This window comes from Oculina patagonica, chromosome 11 (genome assembly GCF_052425735.1).
Source record: "Oculina patagonica isolate OP01 chromosome 11, crgOcupat, whole genome shotgun sequence".
In the NCBI taxonomy this organism is placed as follows: Eukaryota; Metazoa; Cnidaria; class Anthozoa; order Scleractinia; family Oculinidae; genus Oculina; species Oculina patagonica.
The window spans coordinates 939964-954074 of record NC_135768.1 but is presented as its reverse complement, the minus strand read 5'-3'; the positions used below and the strand labels follow the sequence as shown (position 1 = coordinate 954074).

General features: G+C 37.5%; 2 protein-coding genes across 3 annotated transcripts in view; one reads left to right on the top strand and one right to left on the bottom strand.

The window, feature by feature from the left end:
- Positions 1-3312: 3312 nt before the first annotated feature.
- On the bottom strand, positions 3313-7333 carry LOC144631215 (uncharacterized). 2 transcript variants are annotated; one of them, XM_078489632.1, is made up of 4 exons: positions 7141-7333; positions 5520-5797; positions 4205-4271; positions 3313-3630 (listed from the first exon to the last, which is right to left on the bottom strand). In XM_078489632.1, the coding sequence occupies exons 1-4, from the start codon at positions 7237-7239 to the stop codon at positions 3604-3606; spliced, it is 471 nt and encodes a 156-aa protein (XP_078345758.1). In that variant the 5' UTR covers positions 7240-7333; the 3' UTR covers positions 3313-3603. The 2 variants fall into 2 exon arrangements, with proteins under 2 accessions (XP_078345758.1, XP_078345757.1); XM_078489631.1 differs by lacking the exon at positions 5520-5797 and having other exon boundaries at positions 4205-4273.
- A 100-nt stretch (positions 7334-7433) lies between these two features.
- Positions 7434-14111, top strand: part of LOC144631170 (cap-specific mRNA (nucleoside-2'-O-)-methyltransferase 1-like) — a 28426-nt gene continuing 21748 nt past the window's right edge. Inside the window, exons 1-6 of the mRNA XM_078489575.1 lie at positions 7434-7797; positions 8674-8780; positions 9588-9758; positions 10020-10175; positions 10693-10785; positions 11787-11858. Coding sequence (XP_078345701.1) covers positions 7734-7797; positions 8674-8780; positions 9588-9758; positions 10020-10175; positions 10693-10785; positions 11787-11858 — 663 coding nt within the window. The 5' untranslated portion in view covers positions 7434-7733. The remainder of the gene's footprint in view (positions 7798-8673; positions 8781-9587; positions 9759-10019; positions 10176-10692; positions 10786-11786; positions 11859-14111) is intronic.

The following is a 14111-nucleotide window of genomic DNA, read 5'->3' as shown; positions in this document are numbered from 1 at the left end:
GAACAGCGGTCTGGAAACGAGCGAGCCCAGGGTTAACCCGAGCGAGCCTGGAAGGTTCTGATTGGAAGTCCAACAATATCGGACTTCCGGTTGAATTGCGCATGCTTAGCTTTAAAAACCATGACTCAACGATCTTCTTGGTGTTTACTTCCGGCCGTTTTATTGTTTTTAAAACCAAACAAAATCAATTTTGCAACGGATCTTTTAAGAGTCGCTCGTGTCGTCAAGATTGCGCAGTATGGAACGAAGACTCGAGGTACGAGATTGGACGAAACATGTGACGGCAATTCCTCTACTAACCTAGTAACACACACAAAAAATTGTGAATAAGACATTCCTCTGAACTGCTCACTCAAAGAACTGGAGAAAACGTTAATACGGATGTGTTGAGTTGAGAATTTCAGAAAACGAAAGGGATTTACCGATTTCAATTAGCAGAAATAAAAACGAGATTTAGGACAATTAAGACATCACAGTTACTGCACGTATAGTGCGTTTGAGCCTTGATTTTTCATGCACTGGGATTTACCAAAAATTTCACTGCTGGGACAAGGCAGGCGGCTTTACCGCCGGCGGTCGCGACCTTGTCTAATTCAAGCTGGAACTGACGCTAAACCATCAAAATTCTCGCCTCGAAAACACCGGCATCCGATCGACTAGATATTTCTCTGTCCTTGTGCCGAATTAGAGCTTCACACTTCCAATATTTTTCGAGAAAAGTGATCCCGAAGTCTCAAAAGTAGCTTTCTCCATATGATCAGTGCAAAATTCTGGATCAAAGGAATTTGAAACATGCAAATAACAAAAGAAAATTAGGGCGTGCGTTTGATGTTTGACAGATGTGATCTCTTCTCTCTCTCTTTACCGGTCGCTAAATATTCTCGCAAAAATAACGCCTTAAAGGGCTCGGGGTGGCAAAAAAACATGACACGAGACTCATTCAACGTTTCATCTAACTTTTATTGAATCATTTAGAGTAGATTTTATATTTTGTAGTAAATCGAAGCAGAGACAATGTTTCTCTATATGTCTTCTCTCTCTCTTTTTTTTTTTTTAATTTATATTTATTTATTACAATTTATGGCTAAGGCTAAACTAGGCCAAAGGATGAAATGCAAAAGAGTCAAAGACCCCATATTAAAGCAGATCACCTAAGGTACTAATACAAAAAAGAAAGTGAAATTATAATAGTAATAAATAAGTAAACAAGAAAAATATTTAAAAATTTTGCTGATCCATAAAAAACTTTCTAACTAATGCTTTAAAAGAGTTCACACTTGTTGCCTCACGAATGAAAAGCGAAAGCGAATTCGATGTTCCCACTACTCTATGAAAATAAGAATATTTAAGGACGTTCGTTCTTGCATATCTCATCTTTACCCCGGGGGGGGGGGGGGGGTACTCTCATATGTGGCCTATATAGGTATGTGCCGCCCGATAGGGTATGGTTTTTGAGGTTCTCGGTCCTTAAATAGGGTATCATTTTTGCTCCTTTTGGCAATGTGTTCCCGGTGTGATCCTTAGATATGGTACCTAAATTCTATAAGCTAAAATAAACCCCCAGCTAAACGAAAAAAAGATATCTTAAAACTGAATTTTTTTGTTCAGATATTATAGGAAAGCGAATTTATAAAGATTTGTGTCTTGCCGTGCGCGGTTAGCCGTTATTTGGGTCGTCACGGAACGCTTCTCTTCCCCTTGAATAGGGTGTCATTTTTCGGTTTTGGGCCTTAAAAAGGGTATCAATTTTCGCTTTCTTTATCCTTAAATAGGGTCAGGGTTTAAGAACCTTGGCGGCACACCCCTATCCAAAATTTATGGGAGAACCCCCCCCCCCCCCCTGGGATCTTTACTGTTAACTTATCATTATGTCTAAAAGTATAGTGATCAGTTTCCTTATAAAAATCCACATAAGGTTCAACGTCTATGTCAATAATCCCATTAAGAGCTTTATATAGAAAAGTAACATCTGCTTTAAAATAAATTTAGTTGCCCTTCTTTGAACCTTCTCCAACTTTTCAATGCCTTTTAACATCCTATTTGCTTTGGCTACAACTTTGTCAATGTGCAGATTCCAACGCAGGTGCTGATCAGTGGTTATATTCTATACACGTAGACTGTCTTGCGCTGGCGTCCAGTTCTCTCGCCGTTCACACCGCGCGCTCATCGATAATAATAATAATAATATCTTTTATTTAGACACGATAAATTTACAGCATAGCTGATGTGGTCGTGTTTAAGTTACCTAAGAAATAATCATAACAAAAATAACACTAAGACAAATACGAATACTAACTAAACATTTACAATATACAAGATATTTACAATATTTACATGCACTAGCCTATTTACAATTTTCTATTTACAATATCGAGATTTTTGATGGCCTTTAGTTCCCTATTGAAGGAAGCTAAGCTTCCTTTAGCCCTCCAGGCATTGGGCAAATTATTCCACCTTTTTGCGCCAATGTATGAAACTGATTTCAGTTTAAGGTTAGTTTTTGGCTTGGGCAAGACTAAGCAGTTCTGACGTCTCAGGCCATATATACTATGCTGCTTCCGAAAAAGAAATTGGATACCCAATGGAGCAGTTCCTTCAAATACTGTGTATACTAGAGTTAGAATTTTAGTGTTATAATTAGTTTCTAGCGTTCGCTATTTTACCCTTTGAAGGACATCCACAGAGGGTGTATACCAGTCTAATTTATGAATTATTTTTGCGGCACGAACATGAATCTTCTCAAGTTCTTTAAAGAGAGTATCGATCGAAAAACACGAAAAAATAGAGGGCTGTGGACATTCTACTATACACGCCATTGATTTCAACATATGACCTTTGTCAACAATTATTAACCACGAACACATAGGGTGGTCTGCCTGTGGTAGAACTCTCCGTTCCCGCCCTTTTCTGGAACTGGACTAATAAGTTGAGGCGGTTTTATATGTAAAATGAATACATGTTTTCTATTTAACAATTAATTAGACGGCAAGCTTGATGAAAGTATCAAAGTCGATAGAATCCGCATAATCCAGCGGCTGATAGAATATTGCTAGAATTGATACTTGAAAGTTTTGATTTACAAACTTCAGCGAAAAACTGAACGTGCGCTTTCTTCAATTTTTTCCCAATATTTCGTCAGGCCGATCCTGCAATTTGAATCCCAGCTGCAACATTTTCGTTCAATCAAGAATCGAAGATTATTTATTATGGAATGCTACGTTGAAGGACCCTTGAAGATTGCTTAGCGTAGCATCCTGCAGTGCGGCCCCCAATAGATTCGCCGCCTCACTCTTCATCCGCCTCATTTATATTACATGCTTTGCGTATGACAGTATGATATCCATGATACAGAAAATTAGTATTTTTTGTGACACTGTCACGGATAATGGCGTTATGGGGTTACCGTGCCTTGCATTTCATTGTAAATAATGGTGTTACCCTGAGTATTAAACACTGAAATGATACCCAGGCAAATCTAACACCTTAAGAATTATGGAAGAGAATCCTTTGTACGAAAACAGGAGGCGTGTATAGAGATCGATCCAGAGTGTATCAATTAAAAGGTTTGCAAAAAGTCATCCAGCGAGTGATCTATCTCCAGTGTCAACTTGACAGATGGTTGATATGCCCCTGTGGATAAAAAACAATTTAAAAAATTTAGTAGGAAATGCAGTCACGTGACAGTTTTATTCTCATTAAAAATGTTTACTGTTTTCCGGGATCTTTTCCGAGGTTAAGAATATTTAAAAATCGATGTTTCGATCAGTTTCACTGATCTTCTTCAGGCTGTTGTTAAAAATGACAATATGGCGGATTGTTTGTCATGTTCAGCTTGGTAACCGCTCCAATAAATCGTGACTATTACACGACGTATGTGAAAAAAGGGCGGGAAAATGTAACGAGGCCTGTCAAGTAATTTTACATTTGTGATACTTCACTGACTATTACAGTCTCCCTCACGATCGAAGAAGGAGTTCAGGATTGATTTCCACGTTTCAACATGGTCAAAACTGTTAAGCACTTTCATTCCGCGGTGCTTCTGACGCAGTGATTCAATTCCTTCGAGAACTTTCCTTTGTCTCAACCCTCTCTCTGTGGGTGGGGTGGGGGGTTCAAACCAAAAAAAAAACATCCATGGGGAAGGTATGGATATTTTTTTTTTGGAACAACACATTGCGCATCAGTCTACTCAGGAGTAACCTACCGGTTCACCTCTCAAACAGCGAACACAGGAGACTGAAGATGAATGACCTTGTACCAATAGTGCAGGAATCTGCAAAAGATTAATAAATTTAGCCATTTTATTAGTCGTTATCTCAAAACATTAATGCTGCTTACTGGCCATCATAAGCAACCCTCCAAGTTAAGACCATTTTAGTCGCCATTGGGACCAAAATTTTGGAGCTGGCGATCAAATTGAAACCGAAGTCGCCAGCCTGGCGACTAAAATTGAGAAGAAGGATTGAAAGCGTGAGCTTAATTTAGGGACTAAAATTTTTTGCTGGCGACTAAACTTGAGCAATCAGTGGCCAAATGGCCACTAAGGAAAAAAAAATAAACTTGGAGGGTTGATAAGATAAAAGCTTTTTAAATACTTTTACAGTAAATAGGAAGAGTTTTGATTTTTATTTTTTAAACAAATTCTGAAGGAAATCAGAACCATGAAAGTGTTTTGGATGTGATCTTAATTAGCATAGATTTTTACCAGTTTATTTCTCTGTTTTCTGCATATATTTAGCTTCAATTTAGATCTTAATTTTAATAGATTTTTTAATAATTATATTTCCCTGTTTTCTCCATAGATTTTGTTTTGATTAAGAGGATATGGCAAACACCTGAGAGAGTGTTTCATTGCATTTACGAACATCTTGCAGTTCATCAAAAATACTCTGCTATGCAATGTATTTTCAACTCTCTTCTTGGTGTTTGGAAATGTGATGAAACACTCTCTCCTGTTTGATATATAATATAATTTACATCTAGTGAACTACACAACATGAGGACACACTAGGAACATAACATTACATATATTACATCTAGTGAACTATAAGACAGTGTCTCATCGGCTATCCAAACACCTTGAATTTTGTCAAAAGTACTCTGCTGTGGTCGTATTTTCATCTTGGTGTTTTGATATCTGGATGAAACACTGTCTCTCATGTTTGATATACAGTGGTGAATCCACTGAAGATTTTTCTTAGGAGGGGGGGTGCACCACAAAGGAATGGTGTAACAATAGTTAGTAGCTGGTGATGCAGGTCATCTCAGTGAAGGGATGCCCCCCCCCCCTGCACCCTACCCCTAGATCTGCCGCTGATATACAGTCAACTCTCTCTTAACGGACACCACTATAAGACGGACACCTCCATAAGACGGATACCTGGTGTTGGTCCTGTCTTGCTGTTTTTCAGTCATTTTACTGTAACTAAACTCCCTATAAGATGGACACCCCTCTAAGACGGACAGTTGGAGCCAGTCCCGAAGGTGTCCGTTTCAGAGAGAGTTGACTGTAATACTTACTAAGAAAGTTCTGCTGATGAAGCCCTACTTGACTTCTAGAAATTGCTGAATCATGTGAAATGTCCATTTGTTGAGTGTCATTTACTTCATACACTATGTTACAGTTTATGTCCATGTGGCTGTGTGTTGCAGAATGCTGATCTGAAAACGGCTGGTTGTGGTCATGTAGTTGATTTACTTCGACCATGGGCTGTGTGCAACTAACTAATCTGTTCTCTGTTTCTAGATTAGAAGTATTTTCTGTATGCCAAGAGAAATCTTCTAGACAAGGTCGCTTCTGAAAGTCAAAAGAAACACATTGTAATGTACAACTATGATAGAAAGTGTACGTGAGTCTAGCGGCCTTTTGATCACGATTATCTTAGATTTAATAATCTCGGTATACAATGTATTTATCTCAACAATAAATCTTAATATTTTTGTGCTGAAGTTGGAAGACAGCCGAGGCACTCTATACAAAGATCTTTCTCTTTTTGGTACAAAAAACACGTGTTCCTAGTTAAAAATTTAATTGTAGAATATGTCGAACAATCACTTAATGACGAGGGACAAACAATATCTAGATGGTATGGGGACAATTTTCTGAAGGGAAACTATGACAAGTACAATGCAATGCTGATAAATAGAGGGAACAACAGCGACAAGCTCATAAATGTAAACATTGATGGATATACCATTAAGTCTACCCCAGACCTCAAATTGCTTGGGGTTACATTGGATGATAAGCTTAAATTCAGTAAACATGTAAGTGATATATGTAAACAGGCAAGCAAGAAAGTTGGTGTCTTAGTACGCCTTAGAAAGATGATCCCTACAGAAGCCAAGCTCCAACTATACAAAGCGGCAATTCTACCTAATCTCACGTATTGTCATACTGTGTGGCATTTCTGCAAAGCATCTGACACTAGAAAACTAGAAAAGGTACAAGAGCGAGCACTACGTGCAGTATATAATAGCAAGACGACATCCTATGAAGAATTATTAAGCAAGGCAAAGCTTCCTAGTTTAGTAAATAGACGACTACAAGACATATTGATATTAATGTACAAGGTTAAAAATTTACTGGCACCTAAACACATTTCTGACATATTTTATAAACAATCTAAGAATTATGATTTGCGTAGTAGCGATTTTCCAATACCTAGGTTCAACACTGTAAATTATGGTAAACATAGTATTAGGTATTTAGGTCCCTATCTGTGGGGCAAAGTAGATAAAGATCTTCGTAACAAAAAAAGCCTTTTTGAATTCAAAAAAGCAGTTCGGGGCAGTAACATTACTGATGTGTTGGACGGACATTGCAGATGCTACGCTTGCACAATATAATAATGTAACTAATTTTAGTAATCTTGTAATCATTTTTAACTTATTGAAATTTTAAAAACATATCTGTGTCATTTTAACTATCTATCGATATATCTATTTTATAATATTAGTATTTTTATATTTTATATCTATCTATCTATATATATAATATTAGTGTTTTTATATTTTATATCTATTTATATAATATTAGTATTTTTATATTTGTATATTTATTTCAGTGTCCCCAATTAGCTCTTTAGCTAAATACCATTGACACTTAAATAAAGTTTATGTATGTATGTGTATGTTAATTACCTTCGATTGTATTATTTCGGTACAACTTTCCAAAGCTGCCTGTCGCTTTCTCGCATAGTTGCAAGAATTGATAAGATCCAAAGAAAGTTCAACCTCCATCTTCAGTCAGATCTTCGCGAGATCAAAGGAAATATCTAGATTTGTCAACTCGTTGAAATCAACTGTTTACAAACCGTTTTTCACGAGAAGTCAAAAATCACAAACCATGATGCACTTTGGTCGCTAAGCGCTGATCTTTCAATGTGTCATATATGAAGTAGTAGATGATTACTTCTCTCATCCAGTCCACCGCGAGCGTTTTCTCAGCAAAATGGCGGTTCTTGGTCGATTTCGAAAGTGTTAAGAAGCATTTCTCCAGTTTACGTTCAACGTCAAATAAGGAATACAGAGGAAACGGCAGTATCCTTCTAGACGATGTCTTCCAACGTTCGTTTTAATCGAGGAAACTTCATCTTACTTGGTTTGACTGAAAAGTTTGTTTGAACCAGGTGAAAGTATCAGAATCGCTTCCGGCTTTGTGCCCTGTCGTCTTTACTTTAATCAACCTGAGTGCATCATCAAGGAGTAGTGGATGTTTAAAGTGAGACTTTAACATGTCTAAACGTAAAATCGAGGATCCATCTCCAAGCGGGTTCAAGATCTTCAAAAAGGAAAGAAGTAAGTTATATTTCAGAAGAGCGTTAACGCAGTAAATTTCAGTGAACAAGCACCTAGGTATACGGTTGTCTCATGAATGCCCAGGTTTCCCCTGTGAATTTGTGAGATCATTTGACATTTTGTACTTCCACGTATTAAAAATCAAATAATGATCTGTGGGTACCCCCCCCCCCCCCCAGAAAAAAGTTGATGTTTCATTCTACTTGGATTAAAATATTAATTTAATTACCTTACCAATAACCAAACATTGTTAATGTTAGTTCAGTCTGAGAATTTGGTGGTAGAAAGCTCTACATAGATCTTTGTAGTGACTGATTGATTTTAACTTGCACACAAAACATTTGAACCTGAGCAACAATCAATCACAGATGCCACACAGAAACTATGAAGGTCTCCCACCTGATAAGTCTTTGCAACGTCAAAGTTCACACCCACCTCTTTTAATTTTAAGTCGCATCCTCTATTTGTTAACATAGTCACTCTTTGCTCACCTTGAAAGAATGAGAATGTTTTTTAATTGTAAAAGGTAGAAAACTTGGTTGTTCACTTTACTTGGGAGGAAACTTGATAAGTGTACTCTGAATAGTGGGTGCAATTTTGGACTTTGCGTACCCTCCTGCCCTAAATCACTTATCCACACTACCTACATGTAGAGCAGGATTTGAGCCATTTTGTGTCTATCCTTTATTGGAAAAGAAAAAGTGTTGATTTACTGTCAAAAATAAATTGAGATTGCAGCTATTAATATTGCATGGGTTTGTGCAAAAATTAAGCTTTTTATATCATATAAGAAAGAGAGCATACCATCTGCAGGTATTCTAGTTGTTTTATATTAAACGGTACAGTTAATAACATTACTAATATTTCTTTTTTTAGCTCTTTCGAGCAGTGAATCAGATGATGAACTTCCTTCTCCTTCATATGCAAGCTTCCTTCAATATGATCATAAACCTGTGTACAGCGATGTTGTCAAGAAACAAATGGTATGTGATATGTACATTGCATCTTTTGGTAAAAAATGCGCCCATGGAAGATCATACACAAAATCTAGAACAAGCACCTTCTTGGAGTTGGGTTTCCGACATGCACCTGCAGAGAGCGCTTTGAAAACAAAAGAGTTTGGAGAAAAATGATGTGAAGAGATAAGAGTTTTTGTCTCGTCTCCGGATCTAACAAAAGATGAGACACTAGACCATGTGCTCAATTATAAAGAAAACTTGGTGTCTCTATCACTAGTTAATTAACCATCATTTATCAATGATTAGTCCATTGCATCTTTTGGTATATGCACAAGCATGAAGACCTGAGTATATTGTTTTTATAGATCCAGTGCCTGCTTTTTTGTAAATTTCTAAATACAGTCAAATCTCTTCTTGTGAGCACCTCAGTCTAAAATATGGACACCTCACCAATATGTGCAGTTAACCCTGGATAAAAAAAAAACAAATTCATATAAAGTCTACCTCTGTAATATGGACACCTCCATAATACAGACACTCTACCCTGTCCCCTTGGTGTTGGTATGGAAGAAGTTTGACTGTAAGTATTATCATCATCGTCGTCGTCATCATCATCATCATCATCATCATCATTAAAATTATTATACATTCATAATATTGTTTATGCATCCACTTGTAGTTAGTGGATTTTTGATCCTTAATAATTATTTATGCCAAGACATATAATCTTCAATTACTTCACATTAAATACAGTGTCTTGTGTTAGAGTACATGTTTTGTTTCCAAATAATCTTGAAGTCGAATTCTTGATATTCTGTTACTGCATTTCAGGAAAAAATGGGGTACAAGGAAGGAACAGGTCTTGGGAAGGCAAGACAGGGACAATCAAAACTTTTAGAGGACAACAAACAAGAACACAGCATCAAAGATGAAAAGATTGCTGTGCAGAATGATGCCTCTCAGCCAGAATCTACCTACAGTGACTTTGCTCAAAGACAAATGGTATGCTGATATACACTGACACTGTCATTGATTGTACAGTTGTAATGATTACTCCTTAAACCTTAATTGGGGAGGTGGGCTCACTCAGTTATACATACTCTAAGCACTCAAAACAACATAATTCATCTTTACAAACTTAATTAAATTATATCTTTATCAAATTGTGAAGTTGATCATTGAGTAGTAACGTGTTACAAAAAAGTTGTATATATTGTACTTTAATTCCTGTTAAACCTTAATTCATTTTTTTGTCTTCCTAAGGAAAATATGGGCTTTGAACAAGGAAGAGGTCTTGGTAGGTTTGGACAGGGAAGATCTGATATTATTGAGGCATCACAGCAACGGGGAAGACGTGGTCTTGGCTTTAGAGTTGAAGGCTTTGATGACAAGGATTTTGCATGGGAAGAAGAAGAAGAGGTAAAATCTCTCATTATATTATATTTTATTTATCTATAAATCTCAATAATAATTATAATAAATTAGTTAGAGCTATATTTGTAGGGTGGGAGGCGTGGTGGCCTAATGTTAGTGCGCTCTACTCGGGATAGTGCGGTCTGGGTTCGAGACCTGACCAGGGCACTGCATTGTGTTCTTAGGCAAGATACTTTACTCTCATAGTGCCTGTCTCCACCCAGGTGTATAAATGGGTACAAGTTAATTTTCTGCTGGGGTAACCTTGCGATGGACTAGCATCCCATCCAGGGGGGAGTATAAATACTCCTAATCAGGACAAGCTCCAGCCTGATGAGCCACTTGGCTCGAGAGCAGGCTTTACCTATATTTGTAGGTAAACGTTTTGCATACTTTCTATGATAATTTATTATTTCTAATACAGTTAATAACAAACATGTAACTATATAGTTTTGGCTTCTTTTTGCTTTTTATAGAATTTCTATTTTGAAGTATGCTCAGCTGTAATTGCATTGTTCTTTAGGTGGTGATAGAAGAGCTGAAAGCTTGCATTCCGTCTTGTCCCAAACCCCCACCAACCAGAGAGGAGATGGAGGACTGGATCACAGTTGGCAAGGTATGGTGACAAGTCATTCTCATCTCTAGAGCTGCTTGTCCCTCTTAGCTGGCAGAGCCTGTGCATGGGAAACAAGTGGCTCTGGTGACAAATGACTTGATTGGCTGGATTTTAACAAAAGGAACAGCCAATCATATGAACTGTAAGTTTTAAAATCCCTTTGTTATACAACAGGTAAAAATGGTTGATTTGATTGGCTAGATTTGAACCCAGAGCCAGTGAACAGGCTCCGCCGGCTAAGAGGGAAAAGTGGCTCTGGGGACGAGAATGGGTGACAAGTCTGTACATGTATTATTGTTTGATACAGTACTTACCTGCTTATAAGAACCCATTTTTTCAAATTTAGCCTAAACGGGTTCTTATGTAAATGGTGCTTAGTGGAATTTTAGGCTACGCAGGTTTTTTAAATAGGTTCTTATTTAATGAGAAATATATTATACACCTGTGAATGGTAGAAAGGTGGCATGTATATTAATTTAATGCCAAAACAGGCCTGGCCTTTAGACAGTGCAGTATGTGGCCATGACCCATTTTAGTAGATATTTTAATTCTCAGTATCAGGCTAAAAGTTGATTTAATGATATATATCTAATGAAATATATACATATATGAAGATTTTTTTAGGTTAATTTCTATAAGAACCTTTCTATAAGAACCTGTTTCAAATTTTAGGCTAAATAGGTTCTTATGTAAATGGGGTCTAAACTGATATTTTTAGGCTAACAGGTTCTTAAATTGCAGGTTCTTATAAGCGGGTAAGTACTGTAGTTTCTTGGCAGCATGGTACACGTGACTGTAATGGGAAAACAATTGAGAAAGAGAATTTTTCTATACACAGATATTCCATGAAAGAAACCTGTTGTACAGTACAATTTAATTTTTTTTAGGTAAATCCTGATCTTATAGTGTCCACAGCTATGTACTAAATAAATACAATTATTTTTGAAAAAGTTATTAAATTTTATTAAAAAATGTAAGTCTGATATTTTTTCAACTTGTAGAAAAAATCAACAATCGACGATGAAACACAGTTCTGCAGTGAGGATGTTCTGTTGGAGATTCTCAAGAGCAAGGTATAGTTTTGTTAAAATTATCATACTCTTGGTAAAAAAAGGTAAAGATGGGAATATACATTTAAGGATCAAATTGGAGTAGAAACATGTATTTTGTAACTACCCCTGGTTAGGATACCTTAAAATTCTGCTTACAGTCAAAACACCTCAAGCGTTCCTGTCAAGGTTGGATTAATGATTCCATTATTGCAAATTTGATTTCATTCTTCGTTTCAATATTCCATTCTTGAATTGAATATTGCAATGTTCAAACGGCGACACAATTCAAAACATGAATGTTGATTGGATTGTTGTCTGGCTTCACGCGACGGGCACGTGGGAATGGAAAATGTTGTTATGCAAATTGGGGAAACTTTTCAAATTCTCACGTGCCTGACGCATGAATGAAATCAACATACGAGTTTTGAATCGAGTCGCCGTTTGAACATTGCAATATTCAATTCAAGAATGCAATATTGAAACGAAGAATGAAATCAAATTTGCAATAATGGAATCATTAATCCAACCTTGACAGGAACGCTTGAGGTGTTTTGACTGTAAAAGCCCTGGGCTTATACAACTTCGTAAGGGGTTTTGAACAGGCTTTTAAATGGGAGGGCTAATATCAAGGTTGTGAGAGGATTGGCGTGAGCTAATTAGCAGAATAAAAAATGTTACAAAATGAACTAGATCAGGGTTGATTGAAATGCGTTTGTCATTATCTGGTTGTGAATAAAACTTTAAAAACTCATAATAAATCAAATTCATTTCAATATTTGGAACAATATTGGGAGTGCATGGGGGCTTATATCTGGAGGGGCTTATAAGCGGATGTACAGGTAGGAGGCCTACAGTCAGTACAGGTAGAAGGGCCTGTAACTGGGTGGGCTTATAAAGGGGAATTTTATGGCATGCTAGTCCATCGTTACAGGTTCCTGGGGGCGCGGGCAGGGGAGGTGGGTGGGAGGTAGTACCTTAAATGATTATGCTATACACTCAGGTATGTTCTGCTGGATGGTGTCCCATTTTTTTGTCTTCAGGTCTGCAATGGAGTTTTAGTTTTGACCTTTTATTCTGAGATGGCATCTCAGGTAGCAATCAAATGAAGAGCGGCGGGAATAAACGGCCCCTGGACTTTCTGACTAAATCGAACATTATCGAAACAGCTCCAAATTGCGCATGCAGGTTTGTTTACGTGTGCTTAACAATGTCCTGTCTTTCATTTCACTGGTCTTTGTTTCGTTTTTGAAAAATTACACATGCAAAAAGACAAGGTTTTTGCTCGCGCGGCTTCTTTTGTCTTTTCTTTTACAAACGATAAACAAAGGAAACCTTTTGTTTCTCAAAGCGATGAAGTCAGCTAAAGTTTTGGGATTACAGGCCTAGCCCTAACCCCTTAGCTTAACCCTAGCGAAAAAAGCTTAACCCTAATCCCCAAGGGTTAGGGTCTGACGCTAGGGTTTCATTTCAAATTTAGGGTTAAAAAGCTAAACCCAAGTTTAAGGGTTAGCGTTAGCGTTTCAAGCGGCTAGCTTTCACTGCAGTCTGCTAGCGGTTAGCTGCTTTTTGTTGTTTCGGGCAAGACTATTGTAATCTGTTACCGTTAGCGGTAATTTTGAGGTGAAAGTGAAATAAAGACTGATTGTTGATTGAATACGTTTGCTCGTGTTGTCACATTATACTAGTTTTGCTTTCAGTTAAGTGCCGCCGGCCTGCTCTCACTTCTATCTCCACTCCTTACATCATCACACATCTACAAAATCCCGCGAAAACAAGATTAACTAAGGCACGAATCGATTGATTGATTTATTGATTGATGAATATTTAATGAGGCACAGAAAATAATTTTGCGAGCGAACACCCCCTGCCAAACCTATAAAGAATTTTTTAAAGTCTAAAACCAGGTCACTTCTCAGCAACTTTGTCGCGGCAGAACCCAAGCAGACCCTGTAAAACTCGCGTTGACGAAGTTCCCGGCAAGAAACCTCTTGTTTTAGGGGACGTATACAAAACATGGACCCGGGTCCATGGACCACCCCTGTGGACCCGGTCCATGGACCACCTTGTGGACCCGGTCCATGGACCACCCCTGTGGACCACCCCTAATTTTCGAAAGAAAATCAAAGTGTAGAATGGGGACAGGGTATGAATTGACGGCAGGTACTAAAACACAAAACAACGAAATGAAACAAAACCAAATTAGCGAAACCACTGAAACGACCAAAACGAAACCGCCGAAACGGTTGAAACGAGCGAAACGAAACATATTCAACT

Bases quoted from the DNA above. Each gene is read 5' to 3' on its own strand.
- LOC144631215 (XM_078489632.1), bottom strand. From the start codon at position 7,239: ATGGAGGTTGAACTTTCTTTGGATCTTATCAATTCTTGCAACTATGCG. The intron at 5,798-7,140 runs GTAATTAACATA...TTTGACTTTCAG, and splicing joins CCGAAATAATACAATCGAAG to AAGCGACCTTGTCTAGAAGA. The intron at 3,631-4,204 runs GTAGGTTACTCC...TTTTATCCACAG, and splicing joins GCTGTTTGAGAGGTGAACCG to GGGCATATCAACCATCTGTC.